At 40.1% G+C, this 20024-nt stretch overlaps 1 protein-coding gene across 1 annotated transcript in view; it reads left to right on the top strand.

Annotated features, from left to right (window-relative positions):
* Positions 1–20024, top strand: part of LOC101856187 (substance-P receptor) — a gene marked incomplete in the record, with an annotated part of 145689 nt that overhangs the window by 63621 nt on the left and 62044 nt on the right. Inside the window, 1 exon segment of the mRNA XM_013083495.2 lies at positions 18504–18648. Within this exon segment, the coding sequence (XP_012938949.1) occupies positions 18504–18648 (145 nt within the window).

The following is a 20024-nucleotide window of genomic DNA, read 5'->3' as shown; positions in this document are numbered from 1 at the left end:
CTTTCTCTCTCTCTCTCTCTCTCTCTCTCTCTCTCTCTGTCCCTCTCACTTTCTCTGCTGTCTCTCCCGACATGTGTTCTGTAGATGCTTTTATTGACGCGATATAATCTTGTTATTGCCAGTGGTTTGGGGGCAACTGTGATCTCTGAAATAGCTGTGTTTTGAAAGGTGATTTCAGCTATTTGAGGCACAGAGGACTTTAACGTTGATGAGAGATAAACATGAAAGACTGAATGCTAGGGAAACCTGTATCAGAATGTGAGTGGTTTGAAGCAGGATATGGCTGAATCTACGGGAAGACTTTGTTCTTTATTAGGAGAAAAGAACCATGTGCGTAGATACACGCATTAAAGAAAGAAGGGAAATGCACCCAAAAAATAAAAAATAATAAGCATGATAAACAATAAATAGAAGACGCACAAAAAAAGCCTTTTTGGTGATATCATCGACAAGGCGTTTTTTTTCGGTTGTTGAGTTTGTTTTGTTTTTGTTTTGTTTTGAGGTTTTGTGTTTTGTTTGTTGTTTTTGTTTTGTTTTTGTTCTTTGGTTGTTGTTTGCTTTGTGGGGGGGGGGTTGGAGGGGGGGGTGAAATAGTAGTCTGACTGCTTCGACACTTGTAACACCTTGACCTATTATAAGTTCTCTCGTATTAAGATTTCACATTTTACAGTCTTTGCAAAGATCTACCCAAGTGGTGTGAGTTGGTTCTCAGCTTTGCTATGGTTTTTCCGGAGTTAATGGATGGAAAGTTCAACTCTTGTGGAGATTATTTTTATTTTCAGAACTTTGGTAGATCAGAAGCATTAGCGTTCTAAAAGTGTTCTGTAGATGTAGTTCACATTAAAGTGGTTTGGGCTTAAGTATTTCCCCTCTGTGTGGAAAAGGCAAAGATTAAAAGCTACGTCGATGATAGAGTGACTGAAACTGTATCAGATGCAGATCCCATCGGTGAAGTGTGGTTATGAGTTTGTTCCCTACGTTATAAAACTGATCGATTTAAAATGTATTAACTTTTCAGACATTCTGCAAGCTGAATTGAGAAATTGTCTGTCTTCGCTGAGACTTTTTTCCAAGAAAAAAAAGAGTCAAAACATAAAAAAGAAAAAAGGGAAGGTAAGAGAAAAGCAGGTACGGGTATACAGGTGGCAGACAGACTAGTACAACAAACAGACTGACTGAGGCTAAAAATCTGGATCATCTTGTTTAGTTTCTGTCTGGGTTTGTGGCGTTAGTAGACACATGCGCCATTTGAAGGCTAGCTCGCTCGCTCAAAACGTTTTCGTACATGATGCCCGTTTTATCTACAAGAGGCGAAGAATCATCCCTTGCCTGATAAGCATCCACGTCCCGTTTTCAAAGTTGTCCTTAATATACATTCTGACTAGAGTGGCTTCAGTTTCAGAGTCCTTTTTTTACTACAGAGGATATTTCGATTGCATAGTGTAAGACTCCGCCATACGCCATTTTGAAAAGTGATGTATAACAGAGCAGTCGAATTGGTCTAGGCCTACTCAGAAAAGGAAATGAGTAGGGGAAGTGTTGAATAGGTGGGAAAAGTATTGAAAGTTTCGTAAAATTCCTGCCATACCATATGACAACGTAAAAGAGGTATTTTCGATGTAACGTTACTGCGTAAATTTTGGGCGTTGGGTACTTCAAAGCAACAATGGGCAAAATTATCACAATGTGTGTCACACGACACGGTGGAATTAGGCCTTCCTCAATTTTTGGACATGCGGAGTCATTGGTACAATCTTAAAGATTACTCGTTTGCCTTACTTTTGGTAAATAAAAAATACCCATCCGTCTTAAACAGGCAACCGTAATGTCAGGGGCAGGGGGTCGCTTGGTTTCAGAGGGAAAATGAGCGAGAAAACGGTCTGCTAAGTTAGGTGACTTCAAAAGCTTGAGTGTCTTTGGTAATTGAAAACTTACATTTTAGTGCCTTTGATCGGGTGTTTTTCTGTTTAAAAAATATCCACACATAAATGTGTATTTAAATGGATAGAAGATGTCTTGGCCAAAAATTGATGAAAATTGCCCGACATGCGGAAATAAGGCAGTTTCTTCGGTTTCATTGTTTTGTCGAGCGCCTGATCCTGCACTAAATATTCATACACCAATTTGTAGAAAAGATGCCAAAATCCAGTGACATCGAGTCTCATAAAAAGAAACGATCTACACGAGTGCACACTTGATAAATAAGAATCTGTCAGAAACATGTCCCAGCAAAAGTTATAGCTTCTGAGCAAACAGTTAAAATCTCCGTAAAGCTGCAAAGCCATTACCTTTCTCTGGCCGTTACTCGCCTTCTTCTTTTCTTTTCAATTGCGTTAACCTGGTTGTGCCTTTGCTTCTTTGGAGAATTGGGAGTGGAGGGGGAGTTTTTGAACTTCTCAAATCAACGATTGCGTCTTTTATGAGGAAGGGAGATGGCCATGTTTGTTGATTTATTTTCGGTTAAATGGCAGAATGCACAGACTGACATAGAATTTGTTCTAAACTGCGGAACTTGCTGAATAAAATCCCGTTAGTGGCAGTATCAATCTCCGAATGATTTTATCCCTTAATTGAGCAACTATAAATCTGGGTCTTAGTTTGGAATTATTTTCAATGGCAGTTTTACCAAACAAAAACACGCAATTAATGTTATGTTGTACGTCACCTGTTTGTGTGTTGGCCTATAGCTAAACGTCATACTATCATAATATTGTGACATCGTGTGAGTCATTGGTAGAAAGAGTTATAGAGCTGTAAACAAAAACTTTATATCTTATTTTCTTGCAGACACCTGCCATTGGGGCTTCTTTTTGGTATTGAAGGCAAAAACCCAAGGGTTGACCATGGCTACAGACGTGGGTTCAAGATCTGATATTAGCCAGATGACCTTTTACTTAATCACGTGTTTCGTGGGCATATGTTGTTGGGGTTTGTTTGTTGGTTGTTTGTTTGTTGGTTGTTTGTTTGTTGGTTCTTTGTTTGTTTTTTTGGTGTTTTGGGGTTTTTTTAGTTTTACCTTTGATGGCTGTTCGGAACAAAGAGTAGTCAAGCATAATATTAAATGATCATTGTCTTTTTTGTAAGTGTTTTACGGCGCTCGCAACTGCATAAGTTCATATAAGCGCGCGGGACACACTAAACATTTTCAGTTGGTAACAAATTTTGAATTTTGCCCAGGTGGTGGCCCAGGTCTACTCTTGTCGGTTTTGGACCATCAAGGGATCTTTAACGTACGCAACTTGCACACTGGACCTACGATATTTTTCGCCCTTATCTGAGAAGGATAGGTGTTAGAGGAGGGGTCATAGGGAAGGGGGGGGTGTGCAGAAAGTGGAGACGAAAGCGACCGTAGTCTTGCCTCCTCGACATGGCCAAACTCCAATAACGTCACAAGAAAGCCTACCACTCATTTGTAAAATAGTTCAAATCCAGACAAAAGGTTGTGTTTCGTCGTTGCTGTGAACTTTTACTTCAGAAATATACGGTATCTTCTATTTGTTAAAAAGAGAAGAATAAAATTATAAAATTCAATATGTCTCCTATGTTGTACAATTATTTTCCCGGACACTTTTCGTATTTCCATCCTCTACGGGTATTAATTTCAAGATGTGCCTTTGCCAAAAAATGTTTAGATCCACCCTAGCATTGAATTGACAACAGAACAGAGAAAAGAGCCGGGTATCTCATCCCTGCTACTTAAGACAACATCTTCACAATTGCCAAGCTCTTTGATTACTCATCTATGAATATTGATGAGCCCCGTGCATGTGAAGTTTCGCCAGCCGAGTACCCTATTAATTCTGCATGGACGGTTTTATGGAGTTCGCTGCCCTGGGGTCAGTCTCGAATTTATCCTACTTGGTTCTGCAGTAGACTACCAAGACTTGCGTTTGCTGAAAAAGAAGGTGTGTGTGTGTGTGTGTGTGTGTGTGTGTGTGTGTGTGTGTGTGTGTGTGTGTGTGTGTGTGTGTGTGTGTGTGTGTGTGAGTGTGTATGCGTGTATGCGTGTTTGTGAGAGAGAGAGAGAGAGAGAGAGAGAGAGAGAGAGAGAGAGAGGTGAGGGCAGACTTCGGCCATTCTTTCTCAAAACGTAGGCCGTCATTTATTAGATAAGATAGATCTGTCAATCTCTCTATCCAACCCTCTTCTTTCTCTCTCTCTCTCTCTCTCTCTCTCTCTTTAAGTCTCCCCCTCTCTCTCTCCCTCTCTCTCTCTCTCTCTCTCTCTCTCTCTCTCTCTCTCTCTCTCTCTCTCTCTCTCTCTCTCTCTCTCTCTAACAATTTCTTCCTTTTCTAGCAAGGCAGTTGGCATTCAAAAGTTCTGTGTGGGTGGAAAAGGGGTGGGGTGGGGTGGAGGGGGATGAGGGGGGAGGGATTCCAATGATTCAAATCACGTAGCCAATGTCAAGAGCGGAGGACCCTGCGGTACCAGAGGCCTAACTAGCACCTTAATGCTTTCCGCAGTGAGGGAAGACGTGGGTTTTGAAAGACAGATTTATTTTCAAACAATGTGTACAACTTAAAACACTGTCTTCTTTTTATCCTATCACAAAATAGTGTACCCTGATCTTTGAACGCCTTTGTCCGTGACGTTTGTTCTATCTCTACTTTACAATCAGTATGTCTTAATTAACCATCTACTTTTCAAACAATTGCCCCACCCTTTGTCTCCCCTCTCTCTCTCTCTCTCTCTCTCTCTCTCTATATATATATATATATATATATATATATATATATATATATATATATATATATATATATATATATATATCCATCTATCTATCTATCTATCTATCTACCTGTCTATCAGTCAATCTATTTATCTATCTATCTATATATCCATCTATCTATCTATCTATCTATCTATCTATCTATCTATCTATCTATCCATCTATCCATCTATCTATCTATTTATCTATCTATCTATCTATCTATCTATCTATCTATCTATCTATCTATCAGTCTGTCTATCTATGTATCTACCTATAACTCTCTGCTCTCATTCTCTCTCTCCTTCTTATCTTTTTCCTCTTTATGACTTGTAGTCCTTTTCAAAAGTAAGCGCTCTCTGCATATGTCTGTAACGTCAACACCTTTTTCTCAGCAAGTTCGCAAAGAGCGTCGTAGTCTGACATGCTATTGTTTCATTAGGCCAAAATTTATCGCCGCACAATCTGTTACGTATATCTATCAAGATTATTTCTGCTAGCATGCTTGGATGCTTCGTTATCCTTTTGCATTAAAGAGATTTTTTTCTGGAAAAAGCATTGGTAGAACGATCGGATCCTCTACACTATACCAGATTATTGTGATGAATGTTCATGGCCATGGGTAGGGACGTAAAAACTGAATGCTAAGAATACATTTTAATACCGTCACTGTTTGTGCAACATTGACTGCTGACAGTAAGCTGTTCATTTAAGTTGCTTGTTTTTCGACATGCTCGTTGGCACGAAGAAGAAGAAGAAGAAGAAGAAGAAGAAGAAGAAGAAGAAGAAGAAGAAGAAGAAGAAGAAGAAGAAGAGAGAGAGAGAGAGAGAGAGAGAAGAGAAGAAAAGAGAGAGAGAGGAGAGGAGAGGAGAGGAGGGGAGGGGGAGGGGAGGGGAGAAGGAGGAGGAGGGGGAGGAAGAGGAGGAGGAGGAGGAGGAGGAGGAGAGAATTTAACCGGAACCTAAAGGGAAACAGAATTTATTGAAAGATTGATTTTTTTGTTATATGACTTGAAATTCGTAGAAGATGTGACACTTAACTTGTATACAAAAAGGTTTCTAGAAACTATAGCACAGCTATGTTGGTTGGGCGTGATATGGTGTGTTTGTTTGTGTGTGTGCGTGTGTGTGTGTGTGTGTGTGTGTGTGTGTGTGTGTGTGTGTGTGTGTGTGTGTGTGTGTACATATGTGTGTATGTGTGTGAGTGTGGGAATGTGCGTGTGTGTCGGGGGGGGGGGGGATACTGAATTGAGGAACGTTTTATCTCACTCTGCTGAAAACGTTAAGATACTTGTGCTTGCTAGCATATCAGAATTGGGTCTGCGAACTTTTTCTTGGCCATGAACAAAAATATTATGATTATGTCTGTTGACAATATGACATAAAAAAAACTTGGACCACCCAGAAAAAGGAAGATGAAAAAACCAATTGTCCTTGCCACACAAGTTAAACTCATTCCGTTTCTTCGTTTACAGCCGGTCCCAATGACAAAACCGGCGCGGAATCAGGGCAACACAGACACTGTTAATCTCGGAATCAGAAAACGAAATTTGCTTCCATCTCGTAAATGGCGTGTGCGTAACAGAAATAAGTGGCCAGCTGGAAGTTACAGCTAGATTGCAGGATCTACGTGCTTTCTTTTTCCGTTAGAAAACGCATATAATATGAGTGGGAGGAACCGTTTTGTGTTGTTGTTGTTTTTCGTTTTAATTCAATCAAAAGAAATATGGAATACATTTTTTCCTCTGGAAATCAATTTTGTTATACAACAAAAAAGTGGTTTTCTTAAAAGTGCAGCACCTCTTCTACTTCGAAATATTTCATTGTGCTTCACTTCAACATAAAAAGTTAAACTTGATAAGACAAATAGCTGGAAACGTTCAATGGGTGTAAAAGCTGCATGTTGGAACAGGGAATAAATTTTCTTTGTAAACATACAATTCTTATGATGCCTATTATCTTTAGTGTGGGTGTTTTATACCCCATCAACACAGTTTGGATCACTTAGGAGGCGGGATTCGACCTTATCTGTCTGAGCCAACCCGGGCTGAGAGGGATACAACGTCACAGCAGAAAGAACAACATACTCGATAAAAAAAAAATTTACCCAGACGAGATTCAAACTCGGGTTCTCAGCGTGCGACAAAGTAGCGCACAATAACCACTACACCAGAGACGCCGGTATGTTGCGCTATGCCCCACTGACCTGGAAACGTCTATTATGAATAGCAAGTAGTAAATTCTTTTCTACAGTGCGTATAGCAAACACATAAATGGTGGCAGCTGCCCGATACCCCGCCACTGACCGACCTGTTGTCCCCCGAAAGCTTCCAGATACAGCAGTATTTATGTGTCTGCTTCCTCAAACCGTCTGCTTCGTCCCGGCTCTCAACGCTTGAGACTGGCTCTCCACACCGGACACCACGAACATGAACAATAAATCAGGGCACAATTCGTCCGCCATTAGCAACTCGAGATCGGAGTTTCTCTCTTGTATGGCGGCAATCCTTCGCCTGAAGGTTACGTGCAACTATTTGCCATTTTGTTTCCCTTTCACAGACAACTATTTGCCTTTTTTCTTTCCTCATCACACGCAACTACCATATATCATCGATTATAGGACGCAACTGTTTGACCTAAAAAAAAAAACAGTGCTTCAAAGTCATTCTGAGTCTTATCCTTGTGATGATATGAAATTACCCCCCCTCCCACCCCCACCCCACCCCGAAAAAAGCTAGTGGCGGGCGACCATGGGAATAGGCTCATACGTGTGTATGACTTGTGTGACAGGAATGGTGCAACTGACATAAATGGCAATGAGATCAGAGACATTTTTAACAGTGACGAAGACCTTTGGCGTTTTCAAGTTTTTCAACGACTTTTATAGTTTTTATGCATTCATCGGTACTATAATTCTTTTACTTTAGCTTTTTGGATCTAAAAGGGACATCGTTTAGTCGATAATGCTTCCCACGAAAAGAAGGCAGTGCACCCCATATGATGAACATATGAATTACACCAAAATTTTCACCCTCAGGTTCACTTGCTTTTTATCTGAAAATACGTTTGTACACAATTATGGTCACGCTCATGAGCTAATTGCTTAAGTCATAAAAGTTTTGGCCGAGTTAGAGTTTTGGTTCTGAAATAATTAAGCTTAGTAATATAGTTCACTTAGACGAAAGAATAATCCAAACATTAAATCAACTGAGTATAGCAATATTCAAGCGTTTCAGAGTCAAGAGTTCTTAAGAAATAGCTTTTTTTCTTATTTTCTCAAAATGGCTTTATCGCTTAGGCATATCTTATGAGCCTGACGTTATATAGTTATACGGCATTTTCAAGCAGTCATGCTGTTTCAAAGCACACATAACTACATCTGTGAGCGACATCTTTGCTGTATTATAGACATGCTCCTCGTTGTTGCACGCAAAAGACGTGAGTTCGATTCTAACACGAAGAAATTTATTTTATCCACTGTCTCCGTCTTTCTGATGAGACGCTAGATCCCCTTCAGTCAGGGTTAGACGTAATGGGCTGGGCCGAAAGATCCCTCACCCTAAAGTATCTGAATTGGGCCGTGGGGGTTGAAAAGATTTGCCATCAATCAGTGAAAACAGCTTGAGACTAGTAGAAATCCAGTATGTAGTCCAAGTTTGGCTCCAGGCCGATACATCCAAGATGTCTTCAAAAGAGCCGATGTTAATGTGAAATTGGATTACCTTGGAATTGCTTATATTACTGTTATCCTAGAAACTAAAGTTCGCGGTTCATCATCAGCATTGTAGGCCCATAGGCCAATATGTGATAAAACAATAGTTAGAACACTCTAGTTGGTCATGTATATCACATGCAATATTCTATAAGCATTATTTCAGTTGGGCGAACACAACAACGGTGTGGGCAAACCTGGCTAGAATAACTGGTTTATCATATACCGTGTCAATTATAAAGAACAATCAACACACACCCATACCCTGTCAGATACAGCTTGAGAGACAGGGGACTCTACATAAACACACACACACACACACACACACACACACACACACACACACACACACACACACACACACACAAAAACACACACACAGACACACACACACACATTTACACACACATCCACGCACACATTCACACACACGCACAAACACACACATACGCACACATACGCACACATACACATGCACACAGACACACACATATACACACACACATATATACACACACTCACATACATGCGCAAACAAACACACACACACAAACAAACACACACACACACACACACACACACACACACACACGCACACACACACACGCACACACACACACACACTCACATGCAAATATTCTGGTTGACGCTACACTTGTTCTGGTGTGTGTGTTTGTGAAGTGTGTGTGTGTGTGGGAGGGGGAGGGTGTGAAACTGATCTGTCCATTTGCTTGGTATCCCTAATGCGCGTGCCAATCAGCCAAGGTAGTTTGCAAGACAATAATGCCAGCTTCTGTCTCTCTCGCCTTCGTTTTCGTTCGGTGTTGTTCTCTTGTGTTGTACAGGCGTCTGTAATGTCAGTCAGGAGCTTTGCTGTCTAGGGCAGGTGACTTGAAATGCAAGCATCCTGAATGATTTAAATTGTGTTGATGTGGGGGGGGGGGCGTAGAAACACATACATTTAAACAAAAAGGTCCCTTGTGTAGTTTCATAAAACAAGTGACCGTTTATTGTCAAGGAAGAGTAGATGTTCGTACTACCACTTTTAGTTTATATCCGATAAGCTGTGGCATGAAATCGGACGCGATACGATATTATAAGTATAATGATATTTTTTTTAAGTTATTTTAAGTTAAAAATTAATTTACACCAATTTCTAAATATGTTAGTATTTTAGTGGAAGTGTTGACCAGAATCAGACTGTGCAATGTACTTTTGAGAATAGAACCAACTTTTTTTCGCGCGCTCATATGACCTTACGCAGTTGCGAGAGCCGTAAAACTCTTACTAAAACTAAACAAAAACTTTAAAATATAAGCTGCATAAATGCAGTCAGATGCACGTAGGTAATATTCGCTTTTCTGCATCTTCTTTGTCTTCCTTCACTCTTTATATTTCTTCTCTTTTACCTTTGCATCTCAGCCACTGAAACAATACCCTTCTTTTATCTTGAAAGTCGTTTATATTCATTCGAAGAATAATCGGTAAACCTGAAAGTTCTCCTCCATACACAAACGTGTGAGGACGAGAAAAGTTTGAAAATGTACAGGTTTTGTGAAAGTGTTTGAAGATGACCAAGAAAATGGAAGTTATGCTAAGCGACTGCTTAAAAACGGTTTGTTGTTGTTTTCTTAGAGAGAGCAAATGTTTAGTATAATTATACGAGACTAAGAAGACTATAAATAATATGGTCTCGTGTTTGCTGGTGTATTTATATTATATTCAGTATTAATTTAACCCACTACCTTCTTCGATCAAGTAAACCTAGATTTCGGAGTTAACGTCATGTTGTAAATGGTTTCCGTGCAAGGGTCTAAGTCTAGTACCGCACTACGACAAAAGAGTTGGCGAGCTGTTTTGTCGGTGAGTTGTGGACAGTGAAAATAAGACTTTTTTCCTAAGTGTGTTTACGTCATCATCGACACAATTAAGATCAATAGAAAGCGAGATTCTGACTCTGTCTGTCAGGGCCAACCCGGGCTGAGAGGGATACAAAATCCAGGTGTAGCACGCGCAGAACACTACCGTGCTATAAAGACTACCGTAGTGGTTTGGTCGTAAGCTTTCATGCCTTAACCACTACCGTAGTGATTTTTGCACATGCTGTTAACATTACCCTAGTGTCTTTGGCGTACGCTATGAACACTATCTCTAAGCTAAAAACACTACCGCTTTCACGCCAGATTGACTAACCACGCCAAAAACACTATCGCCATTCATCACTAAACACTACTGCGATTGTTTTCGTGGTTTAGACATTATGCTCAAAACACTAACCAGTACCTTGGGCAGAAAAAGTGAAATCGATACAACACACACAGACATTGGGAAAAATGAAAAAACAACATTATTTTCGGATTCTCCTTTAAAATGAGAAACGCGGGCTTACTTCCGTTGTTCTTTTCTTCTTGGAAACAAGACTTGATTTGAAAGATTCCACGAAATGTCCAGCCAGTCTTGCTACACAACACAATGGCTGACTTAGGCAACATGTTTAGTTAGATTGGAGAGTTTTTATTGAAAGGAAAATATCCCGAGACGTTGAAGGGGCAGCCAGGAAAAAAGACAAAGGGAGGGCAAGCAACTACTCACTTTTGGACGGCATACTCTATCGTCGGGATTTCAATCCACGACCTCCCGGTTGGGAGATGAACGCTCCAGTTATTTCCTCTCGCAGTCGGTTGTCACAACACTGTGTGCGCACCTGGTGTGGCTCAGTGAAGTGTTCAGCCTTTGGAACAAGGTTGCAGAAAAAAAGTCAAAGAATTTACGATTTTCTAGACCTCTTTATTTCAAGGTTTTAATAGTTCGAAAACAAAACAATTATTTTGGGGCTTTCATTTTCCTCGAAGTCATATTTGTCTGTTAATTTTTTGCTAAAAGTCAGAAGTTTGTGAATGGATTTAAAGGAAACTCGACACAGATACTGTCCAAATAAAGCTAAGCAAGGTATCACATGTTTGTTTGGTGTTTTTTAATATATTATTTCTACCTAAACATATTGATGTTTGTAAGTAAAAAAATAAGGCTTCTGAAATTTTTCAGTGACTAAATTTTTATTAATATTTTCTTCTCAACAAATATGAGATACATGGAACTGATAAAGCATGTGATGTCTTGACGTTTAGGGATTTAAAAACATACCAAAAATTGTTAATTTACGTATATGGCCGCTGTTGGCATGGCAACAGCAGGATTCATCCAAAAACAGATGATTTGCAAATTACTTTCATTATGATCCTTAATATATGATGCGTGGATTTTGAAACCTCTATAGTAGTGAAATAGGCGTGAAAAGCCGAAACTAGTGGGGTTTGTGTGATTGTACAATATATATATATATATATATTGCCTAAGAATATACGTACATCTAGTGATAGTGTTTTTTGCGGGACAATAATTTATTTATCGTGATCATTGATCGGGACACTGCGTTTTTAGCATACTTGAAAAGTATAGTAATTTTTTCTTGAGAGTGATGTCATTGATACAGCCAGAAATAGTGATGTTGCCGTGAAGTCCTATGATATGATATAAACACAAACGATAGTGGATTTTGCGAGGTGGTATTGAATTAGGAGTGAGAAGCTGAAAATAGTAGGGTTGCGTGATTGTATATATCATATTGCCTAATACTATACGTACATGTGGTGGTAGTGTTTTTGCGGGACCAGTAGTATATTTTGCATGAAGGCCTGTGTTATAAACACTACTACATGTACTAGTGCTTTCAGCGTTGCCAAAATGACTTTGGTAGTGTTTCTTGCATAGAGTGATTTTGGCTTGGGGATAGTGTCATTGGCGTAGCCGGAAATAGTTTTTTACGAGAAGGTCTGTGCTATAAACACCATTGATTGTCCTGTCAGCGTTGCCAAAATGACTATGGTAGTTTTTGTTGCATGAGTGATTTTGGCCTATTACACCGGCAGAAAGATCGATAGTCGTTAAAACTTTATATCTACTCGAGACTCGAACTCGAGTCTCCTGTATGCGACAACGAAGCTCTTAACCGCTACACTACAAAAACCGAAATGGAAATAAGAGAAACGCGACTTAATAATTGTGTCGTGTTGGTGGTGCGGTCGGCTTCTCTAATTTTCATAATCCACAACTCGCCAACAACACATTTGGCCAACTATATTGTAGTAGTGCGGTGCTGGACCAAGAGGTTTGTTTTAGTAAGAGCTTTACGGTGCTTGCAACACATTAAGAACATGTAAGTGCCGAAGATTAGAGGTGTTACAAGAGAGTAACAAACACAAAAAAAGAAGGAGACGAGATAAGGACGACAGACATTTGATAGGAAAGGAGCACACCACATCAGTGTTCCTGCCAACCACCCAACTGGACTAAGAGAAACCTATCGCACCATCACCTCATGATTACTTAGTCGTGCTTCTCTTATTTTTACTGTTCACAACTCACAGATATAACAGTGCCCATCTGTTTTGTCGTGTCGACTTATGCCATGCTTACAACACATTATAGGTTTCGGCAAGGTGAAAGTTACAGTGAGTGCTTCTTAGCGGCATATGGTACAGAAAAAGTACACATAGATCGAGTATATATTTATAGACAGTTTGACATTCGCTACAAATACTCTGATCATAGCATCCACAGCCTAAGAGAAAGTCCGCAGGTTGTTGAAGTGAACCTCTGCTTCTTTTGTTTCTGTCAGTCTTTCTCTTTCCATGCACAAAATTAGCAACAACGTACCGAGATGCTTCTCTTTACTCACACTAAACAAAGAAAAAGTTCCAGCCGAATGCAAAGTTATGATTGAATAACCCCACGGGCTTTAAACGCACTAAAATATATAGCTGTAGTTGAAAGCTCATGAGATGACAGCGTTGAAGGAGATTTAAGCCATAACTTACTCCCACACGTGTGTAAATCAAGTAATGTGATTTCTAGGGGCAAAAAGAATCATTAGTTACTGGCGTTTGGTGCACACCAGTTTTCGACGAAACTTGTTCATAAAATACATCCCAGACTAACAATATCAGCTTTTGATTTGTTCAGGGGGATTGAATTTATGACATTTAATTAACCTTTGCGATAACAATAATAATGTTGAAATGGTAAAACATGAGATCGCTTTCTGCGTTCAAATTTCAAATCAGCTCAGTGGTTGTAACATACATTCATTATTAAATGAAGGTGTTTTAATAGAAGAACTATACACTTAAAGGAGAAGAAGAACATTTGAATGATTCCAGGGGTTCTATCAGTTAGGTCTAGAGTAGAGGCATACTATTTCTAGTTCAAATACCCTAGTACTGGTATGAATACGCGTTATATTTTCAACAAGGTTAGAATAATTGAGGGGTATGCAAACACTGCTTTAATGATGATAATAATAATAATAATAATAATAATAATAATAATAATAATAATAATAATAATAATAATAATAATATTAATAATAATAATAATTACAACAACAACAATAATAATAATCATAATAATTATAATAATCATAATAATCATTATTATTATTATTGTTATATTATTATTATTATTAGTATTATTATTATTATTATTATTATTATTATTATTATTATTACTATTATTATTATTATTATTATTATTATTATTATAGATAAATAGATAGCATCAATTGTATAACGCAAATACCAGCTCAACAGAAAGCTCTATGTGTTTTACAATCTTTATTATTATTCCAGTAGACCTGATAGCATTCTGAGACAATCTCAATTTTGTGGGAAGTATACAATGCAAGCTGCCATTTTACAGGTGCTAAAACACTAAATATACTGACAAGATTTGTCGCTGCCTTTGGCCATATTCATTCATACCTCGGTGAAGTAGGGAAAATTCGTGAAATTCTTTGGACACGATGTCAGGCCTGAGGCCCAAACCCCTGTACCCACAACCTCACACTTACCAGTCTGGTAACCTACCCACTAGACTACTGACATCACAAAAATTATATTCTGAAATGTTTCTTCATGGTCTGGCATCACGGTTATTGAAAAATGCTTTGCCGTTTTTTCTACGTATGTGTCAAGTCATGAGTCAACCATCAGTAGAAATACAGACTTCAACATAAGTTAAGGACCACCTTGACAGACAGCCATAATTTTTGAAAAACCCGAAAAAAAAAGACAGCAAGGAATGTTTTAAATTGGTTTGCTCTGAAAGTGTTAAAGGGTTAACAATGTGTATTGCAACGCTTCGCAAAACGCCCATGTGCAGTACGGAAATCCTTGGGGAATTTTAGCCAAATTTTCTGTTTTTTATCGACTTGTGTGCGACACCATAGACATTCCTAAGTTAAAGTTTCTAGTGCATGTGATATACAGACGTATGGTCTCCAACTGTGGTCACTTTGGTAGCAATATAACCAGCTGTTTGCGCAAAATCCAGTATCTCATCAACACGCCACCAAGACGAAAGCTGAGAGACTTTGATCGTGCCAGGGCTATGACATGGCTGCATCATGCATCGTCTGCGTGCTGTTACCAACACGGCGGTGAGCTCCCAGACCATTCAGCGTCCTTTGCATGCTGCCATCATCCGTGCCAGTCGTCCAATCGAGAAACCAAGGCTGACCGCAGGACACCAGACATGTGGTCTTGCTTGGTACAGGGCCCATGAACAAACGGGCCATGAGCTGTTCACAGATGAGTCATGATTCATGGTCAACCCAAAAGATGGACGTGTGCGAGTGTGACGGCGTCGACATCAGGCAAGCAGGAATCACAAGAATGCCATGGCCAGCAAACAGTCCCGACTTCAACCCTATTGAGAATGTGTGGGGTGAACTTGGCACGGAGAGTCCAGCAGCACCAACCACCACAAGCTGACTGACAAGAGCTGCTACAGATCCTGCAGCAGGAGTGGGCAAACCTTCCCCAGGCCTTCATTGCCACCACCATCAACACCATGCGATAACACTGCCTTGATTGCATTGCTCCGCGTGGTGGGTATACCCGTTTTTGAACGAACTGTCAAGGACAATAATTCCTGGTGTTTTCCTTTGAGGGGTACTCTTGTTCCGAGCAACATATTGCCTAAGTTCGTTTCGTCCTCATTCTGAAACTGGATTGATTTTGTTAAGAAACAATTTCATTAATTTTCTTTGAAATTTAAAATGATTTGCTTTTCAACTGTTTGAGCTGCGAGAGTGTTTGCAAGTGGCCCCTAACTTTTGTTGAAGTCTGTAAATGGGAATTATTAGTGTTTAAGCGTTTATCACCCCAAACCACCTACCTTACTCTCATTCCTCCTAGTATTGCAGCGACATAAGTCACACAGGTTTTTGTTTCAAAATCCGTCCTGGCAACCTTTCATTTCTGAACTACTTTCGCAGAACATTTTGGCTGCTTTCCTCTTAAACTTTCTCATTGTTATTTTGCTTTTATATTCATACACAAAGGCTAAGGTGAATATCTCTGCTCAAGCAACATTTATTGCCTGCACCTTGCTTCACTTAATGCTTTCCACACCTTGTTTTTTTCTTGGGTCTGTCTATAAGATTCGTCTTGCATCATATCCTACAATGTAAGGGGTTGGGTCATTAGCTTGTATTTCAAGCTTTCGTTTGAGATACGATTAGCTTTTAAAAACGCGTTTGTGTGCTCAGTGAGTTGCGAGATGTTGATATGAATATTCATACAACAAGCTTTATAAACATCGTCTTCGTGTAAAACAAGAGGAAATCTAAAATGGGAAGTTGGAAATATTTGTATTCCAGATCAGTCGTACGGATTTCATTAAATATCTTTCCAGAATCCCATCGTTTCTTCTGGAATATAATATAGCTCCACACCGCTCTGACAAGCGGAGACTAAGCAGCCTCCATCCCCTCCCCCTCCCCCCCCCCTCCATCCCCCGAGGATCAATACTGCTCCGGTGGGGCTGTAGAACATTTAGGAAAAAATAATTACGCACAATGATTTCCCCATAACAATATGGGGCCTCCTGGTTATAAATGTGTGTGGATGTTTTGCAGACTACTTGGGGAGAAACCGTGAAATAAAGTGGATGACAAGGTGGTGTGATGCTTTTTTTTATAACAGTTATCGTGAGTGCTTGACGTTTGCAAAAGAAAATTCGCCAAGAGAGACGAGAGAAATGTTTACCTAAAGGTTTATATGCGAAGGATTTTGAATTAATCAAATAATCACTCCCTGTTAGCAAAAATATTTCTTCGCAGCTTATTGGATGGAGGGTTTTTTTTCGTTTGAAAAAGTTTATGGTTGCCCAGCTTGATTAGCCCACCCACCTTGACGGCTTTGCCTATATAAAAAAAAATAAAACAGCCTTGTTTTCAATCAATGAAGTTTGCTTTTTTTTCAGGAGAGATGCCGATACAAACGTGCTCTCAACGGCAGTAGTGAACATGTTTATCAATGCTGACAAAATGTAGTGATTCAGGTTGAACAATGCATACTGAGTCTGTTGACTACTCGTTATTATTCCCTAATGCCTAATGAATAATGAACGTGAAACGACTGTTAAAAAACAGCAAGGTTGATCTTATTGAACACACAAATATTAACCGGAGGCTTGACACTTGAAAAAGTTTCGCGAACATAGAAAAAAAGGTGGTATTTTTTGTAATCTCAAAGGCTCAGCTGATAAATCGTAGGAGTCTTCAAAGCCGCCCTGTAATTACCATCATTCCCAACTGAAAGTCTAAGCCAGGCACTTGGGGCAATCAGGGTGTTTTTGTTTTGTTTGCTAGTTGTTGTATTTGTTGCTCTATTTTGTTTGTTTATTTGTGTGTTGTTTTGTTGTTGTTGTTGTTGTTGTTGTTGTTTTGGGGTGTTTTTCTTTTTTTAGGGGAATTGTTCCTTTTTTTTTGGGGGGGGGGGGGGGGGGTCCACGACGAGCCTTAAGGTTACAAAAGTGCATGTTTGTATATGTATGGATCGTTGAAAAGCGTTTCTACCCTCGCTACCCCCCCCCCCCCCCCCCCACTCAAACGTCAAAACCAACGTGTCATGAGTGCTTGGGCGACTGACGTTCATTGTATGGCAGCAAAGTAGCCTTACTTACTTTATGTATAGATGTACATGGACTCAATAATGGTTGCATATTACAAGAAAAAACAAAATAGACAAAGGCAACTAATAGGCCAAAAAAAGAAGTGGGATCCAATAATAACGCCCTTCAACCACCCCAAATTAGTCAAACTACTGCCGAGATATCAACTCTCTACGTTGTAACTGTTACCAATAACAAATGCATGTATGATGTACCTGCTAGATTATGCGTAACTTAATACGGAAGATGTCGCTTCAAAGATAGAACATCACCAAGCTACCAGGTTGAGCTGGTAATTTCCCGAAAAAAACAAAAATAGAAAGATACCGATGTTCATCCATCAGCTGTTCCGTAGAATTCGTAGTAAGCTTTGTAACAATCGGCTTCACGTAAGGAAGACCTGATGTATTAATTCGCCCATTTTTTATCCTCTGACAGACTACAACTAATTATTACATTGTAATTATTCGCTCATATTCTATTCTGTGAAAGATTATAAGCAGTTACATTATAATTATCATGCATTAATTGGCCCATTTCTCTCCCCTCTGACAGACTACAACCAAATAAATACAAAACCATAATGTATTAATTCGCCCATTGCTCCCTCCTTTGACAGATTGTAACCAAATAAATACCAAATCATAATGTATCAATTCGCTTATCCGTTTCTCCACTGACAGACTACAACTAACTACTACATCATAATGTATTATTTCGCTCACTCATTTCTCTCTCCTCTGACAGATTACAACCAAATAAATACCACATCAGAGTGTATTAATTCGCTCCTTCCTTTCGCTTCCGAAAGACTGCAACCAACTACTACAACATGAATTATTGTATCAATTTGCTAGTTATCTTTTCCCTGGAGGATTACAACCAACTACCATATCATATTGTATTAATTCACCATTTCTCTCTCCTCTGACAGATTACAACCAAATAAATACCACATCATAACGTATTAATTCACACATTCCATTTCTTTCTCCACCTACAGGCTACAACACTTACAATGCCTACCTTATGATGTATTAATACGCACACTTCTTTCTCCCCTGACAGACTACAACCAATTACTACATCGTGAACCTGGCGGTTGCGGACTGTCTAGTGACCTTGAGCTGCTCGTGGGCTCACCTTGTGGATGACCTGACGCCCTTCTGGATTCTCGGCTCCTTCTTCTGTACCTTCAACACCTTCTCCCAGGGTGAGTTAGTTTTAATCTGAGTTTTACGGCACTTGAACACACAATTAGGTCATACAGATGTAAGTGCTGAAGATATGATGGTGGTGGTGGTGGTGATGGTGGTGGTGATGATGGTCGTGATGGTGGTCATGACGGTGATGTTGATGATTCTGGTGATGATGCTGGTGGTGGTGGCGGTGGTGATGGTGTTGGTTATGGTAATGATTACCACGTAGAGAATTGATATAATGGCAGGAGTTTAACTAGGGTTTTTCCCAGGGAGCAAGTTACTTCTTGTTTATGTTGTTTGGGCGTGTGGTCTCTTGTTTATTTCTGGGCGGGAGGGGTTGACATGAAGTCATGAAGTGGTGTCGTTGATTTTTGTTGTCCCTGGTCTTTATGATTTTTTACTCGTTTGTTTGTTTCTTTGTTTCTCTTTGGAACAGAAGATGTGTGTGTATATGTGTGTGTGTGTGTGTGTGTGTGTGTGTGTGTGTGTGTGTGTGTGTGTGTGTGTTTGGGGAGAGGGAGTCAAGGGAGGGAGAAGCAGGGTATGGATTGTTTGTTGAGTCTAAAAAACCAATGCCAGCCATTTCGAGGTCATCGACATGGACTTGACTAGAACTTCATAACTGGCCGCTGTAATGTAGAGGTGGGCACTTTGCCGTCGCATGCAGAAAACCAGAGTTCGATTCCTGTTAGGCCAGAATTTTTATCCAGTATCTCAGTCTTCCTACTTAGACGTTGTATCCCTCAAAGCCCGGGTTGGCCCTGACCCTGACACCCACGGTTGAAGCCCACCTACTCTATAAATTGTGACGATGAGGGGTTTAAAAACACTTATATTTAAAGAAAAAGATAACAGAAAGAGGGTAATGTCTGCTCGTCATCTATCAGAAGGAAAAAGAAGGCCAACTCTCTCTCTCTCTCTCTCTCTCTCTCTCTCTCTCTCTCTCTCTCTCTCTCTCTCTCTCTGTCTCTCTCTCCTGACCTCAAACCCTGCTCTCTCTATATACATTCACTCTCTCTCCCCCATCCCTCTCTCCCAACCCCCTCTCCCCATACCATTTCCGAGCGGCGATGTTATAGAGACAACAAATTCAACAATGGCTGGAAATACTCACATGTCCTGATTGGCCAAACATCTCTGGGCTCCCAGTTCCCCTCTCTACCCCCGCCGAGCCCCGATATAGCCTCAGGCCAGTTTGTTTTCTTCATGTAGCGTTTGCCTTCCCGGCTTGCCGAGCGGTGGCAGGCACGGCCCACAATGCACACGCCGGCTATTTCCGATTTGATGGACCACATTGATGACCCCGGGAACGTAAGGGCGACGTTTGGCGTGGTGGCGAATTGCGGGGAAGTCAGGTTTTGAGTTTGTGGTGGTTGGTGGGGGGAGG

This window comes from Aplysia californica, unplaced genomic scaffold (genome assembly GCF_000002075.1).
Source record: "Aplysia californica isolate F4 #8 unplaced genomic scaffold, AplCal3.0 scaffold00236, whole genome shotgun sequence".
Lineage (NCBI taxonomy): Eukaryota > Metazoa > Mollusca > Gastropoda > Aplysiida > Aplysiidae > Aplysia > Aplysia californica.
Note: the sequence above shows the minus strand (reverse complement) of the source record. Positions and strands in the feature narration are given on the sequence as shown.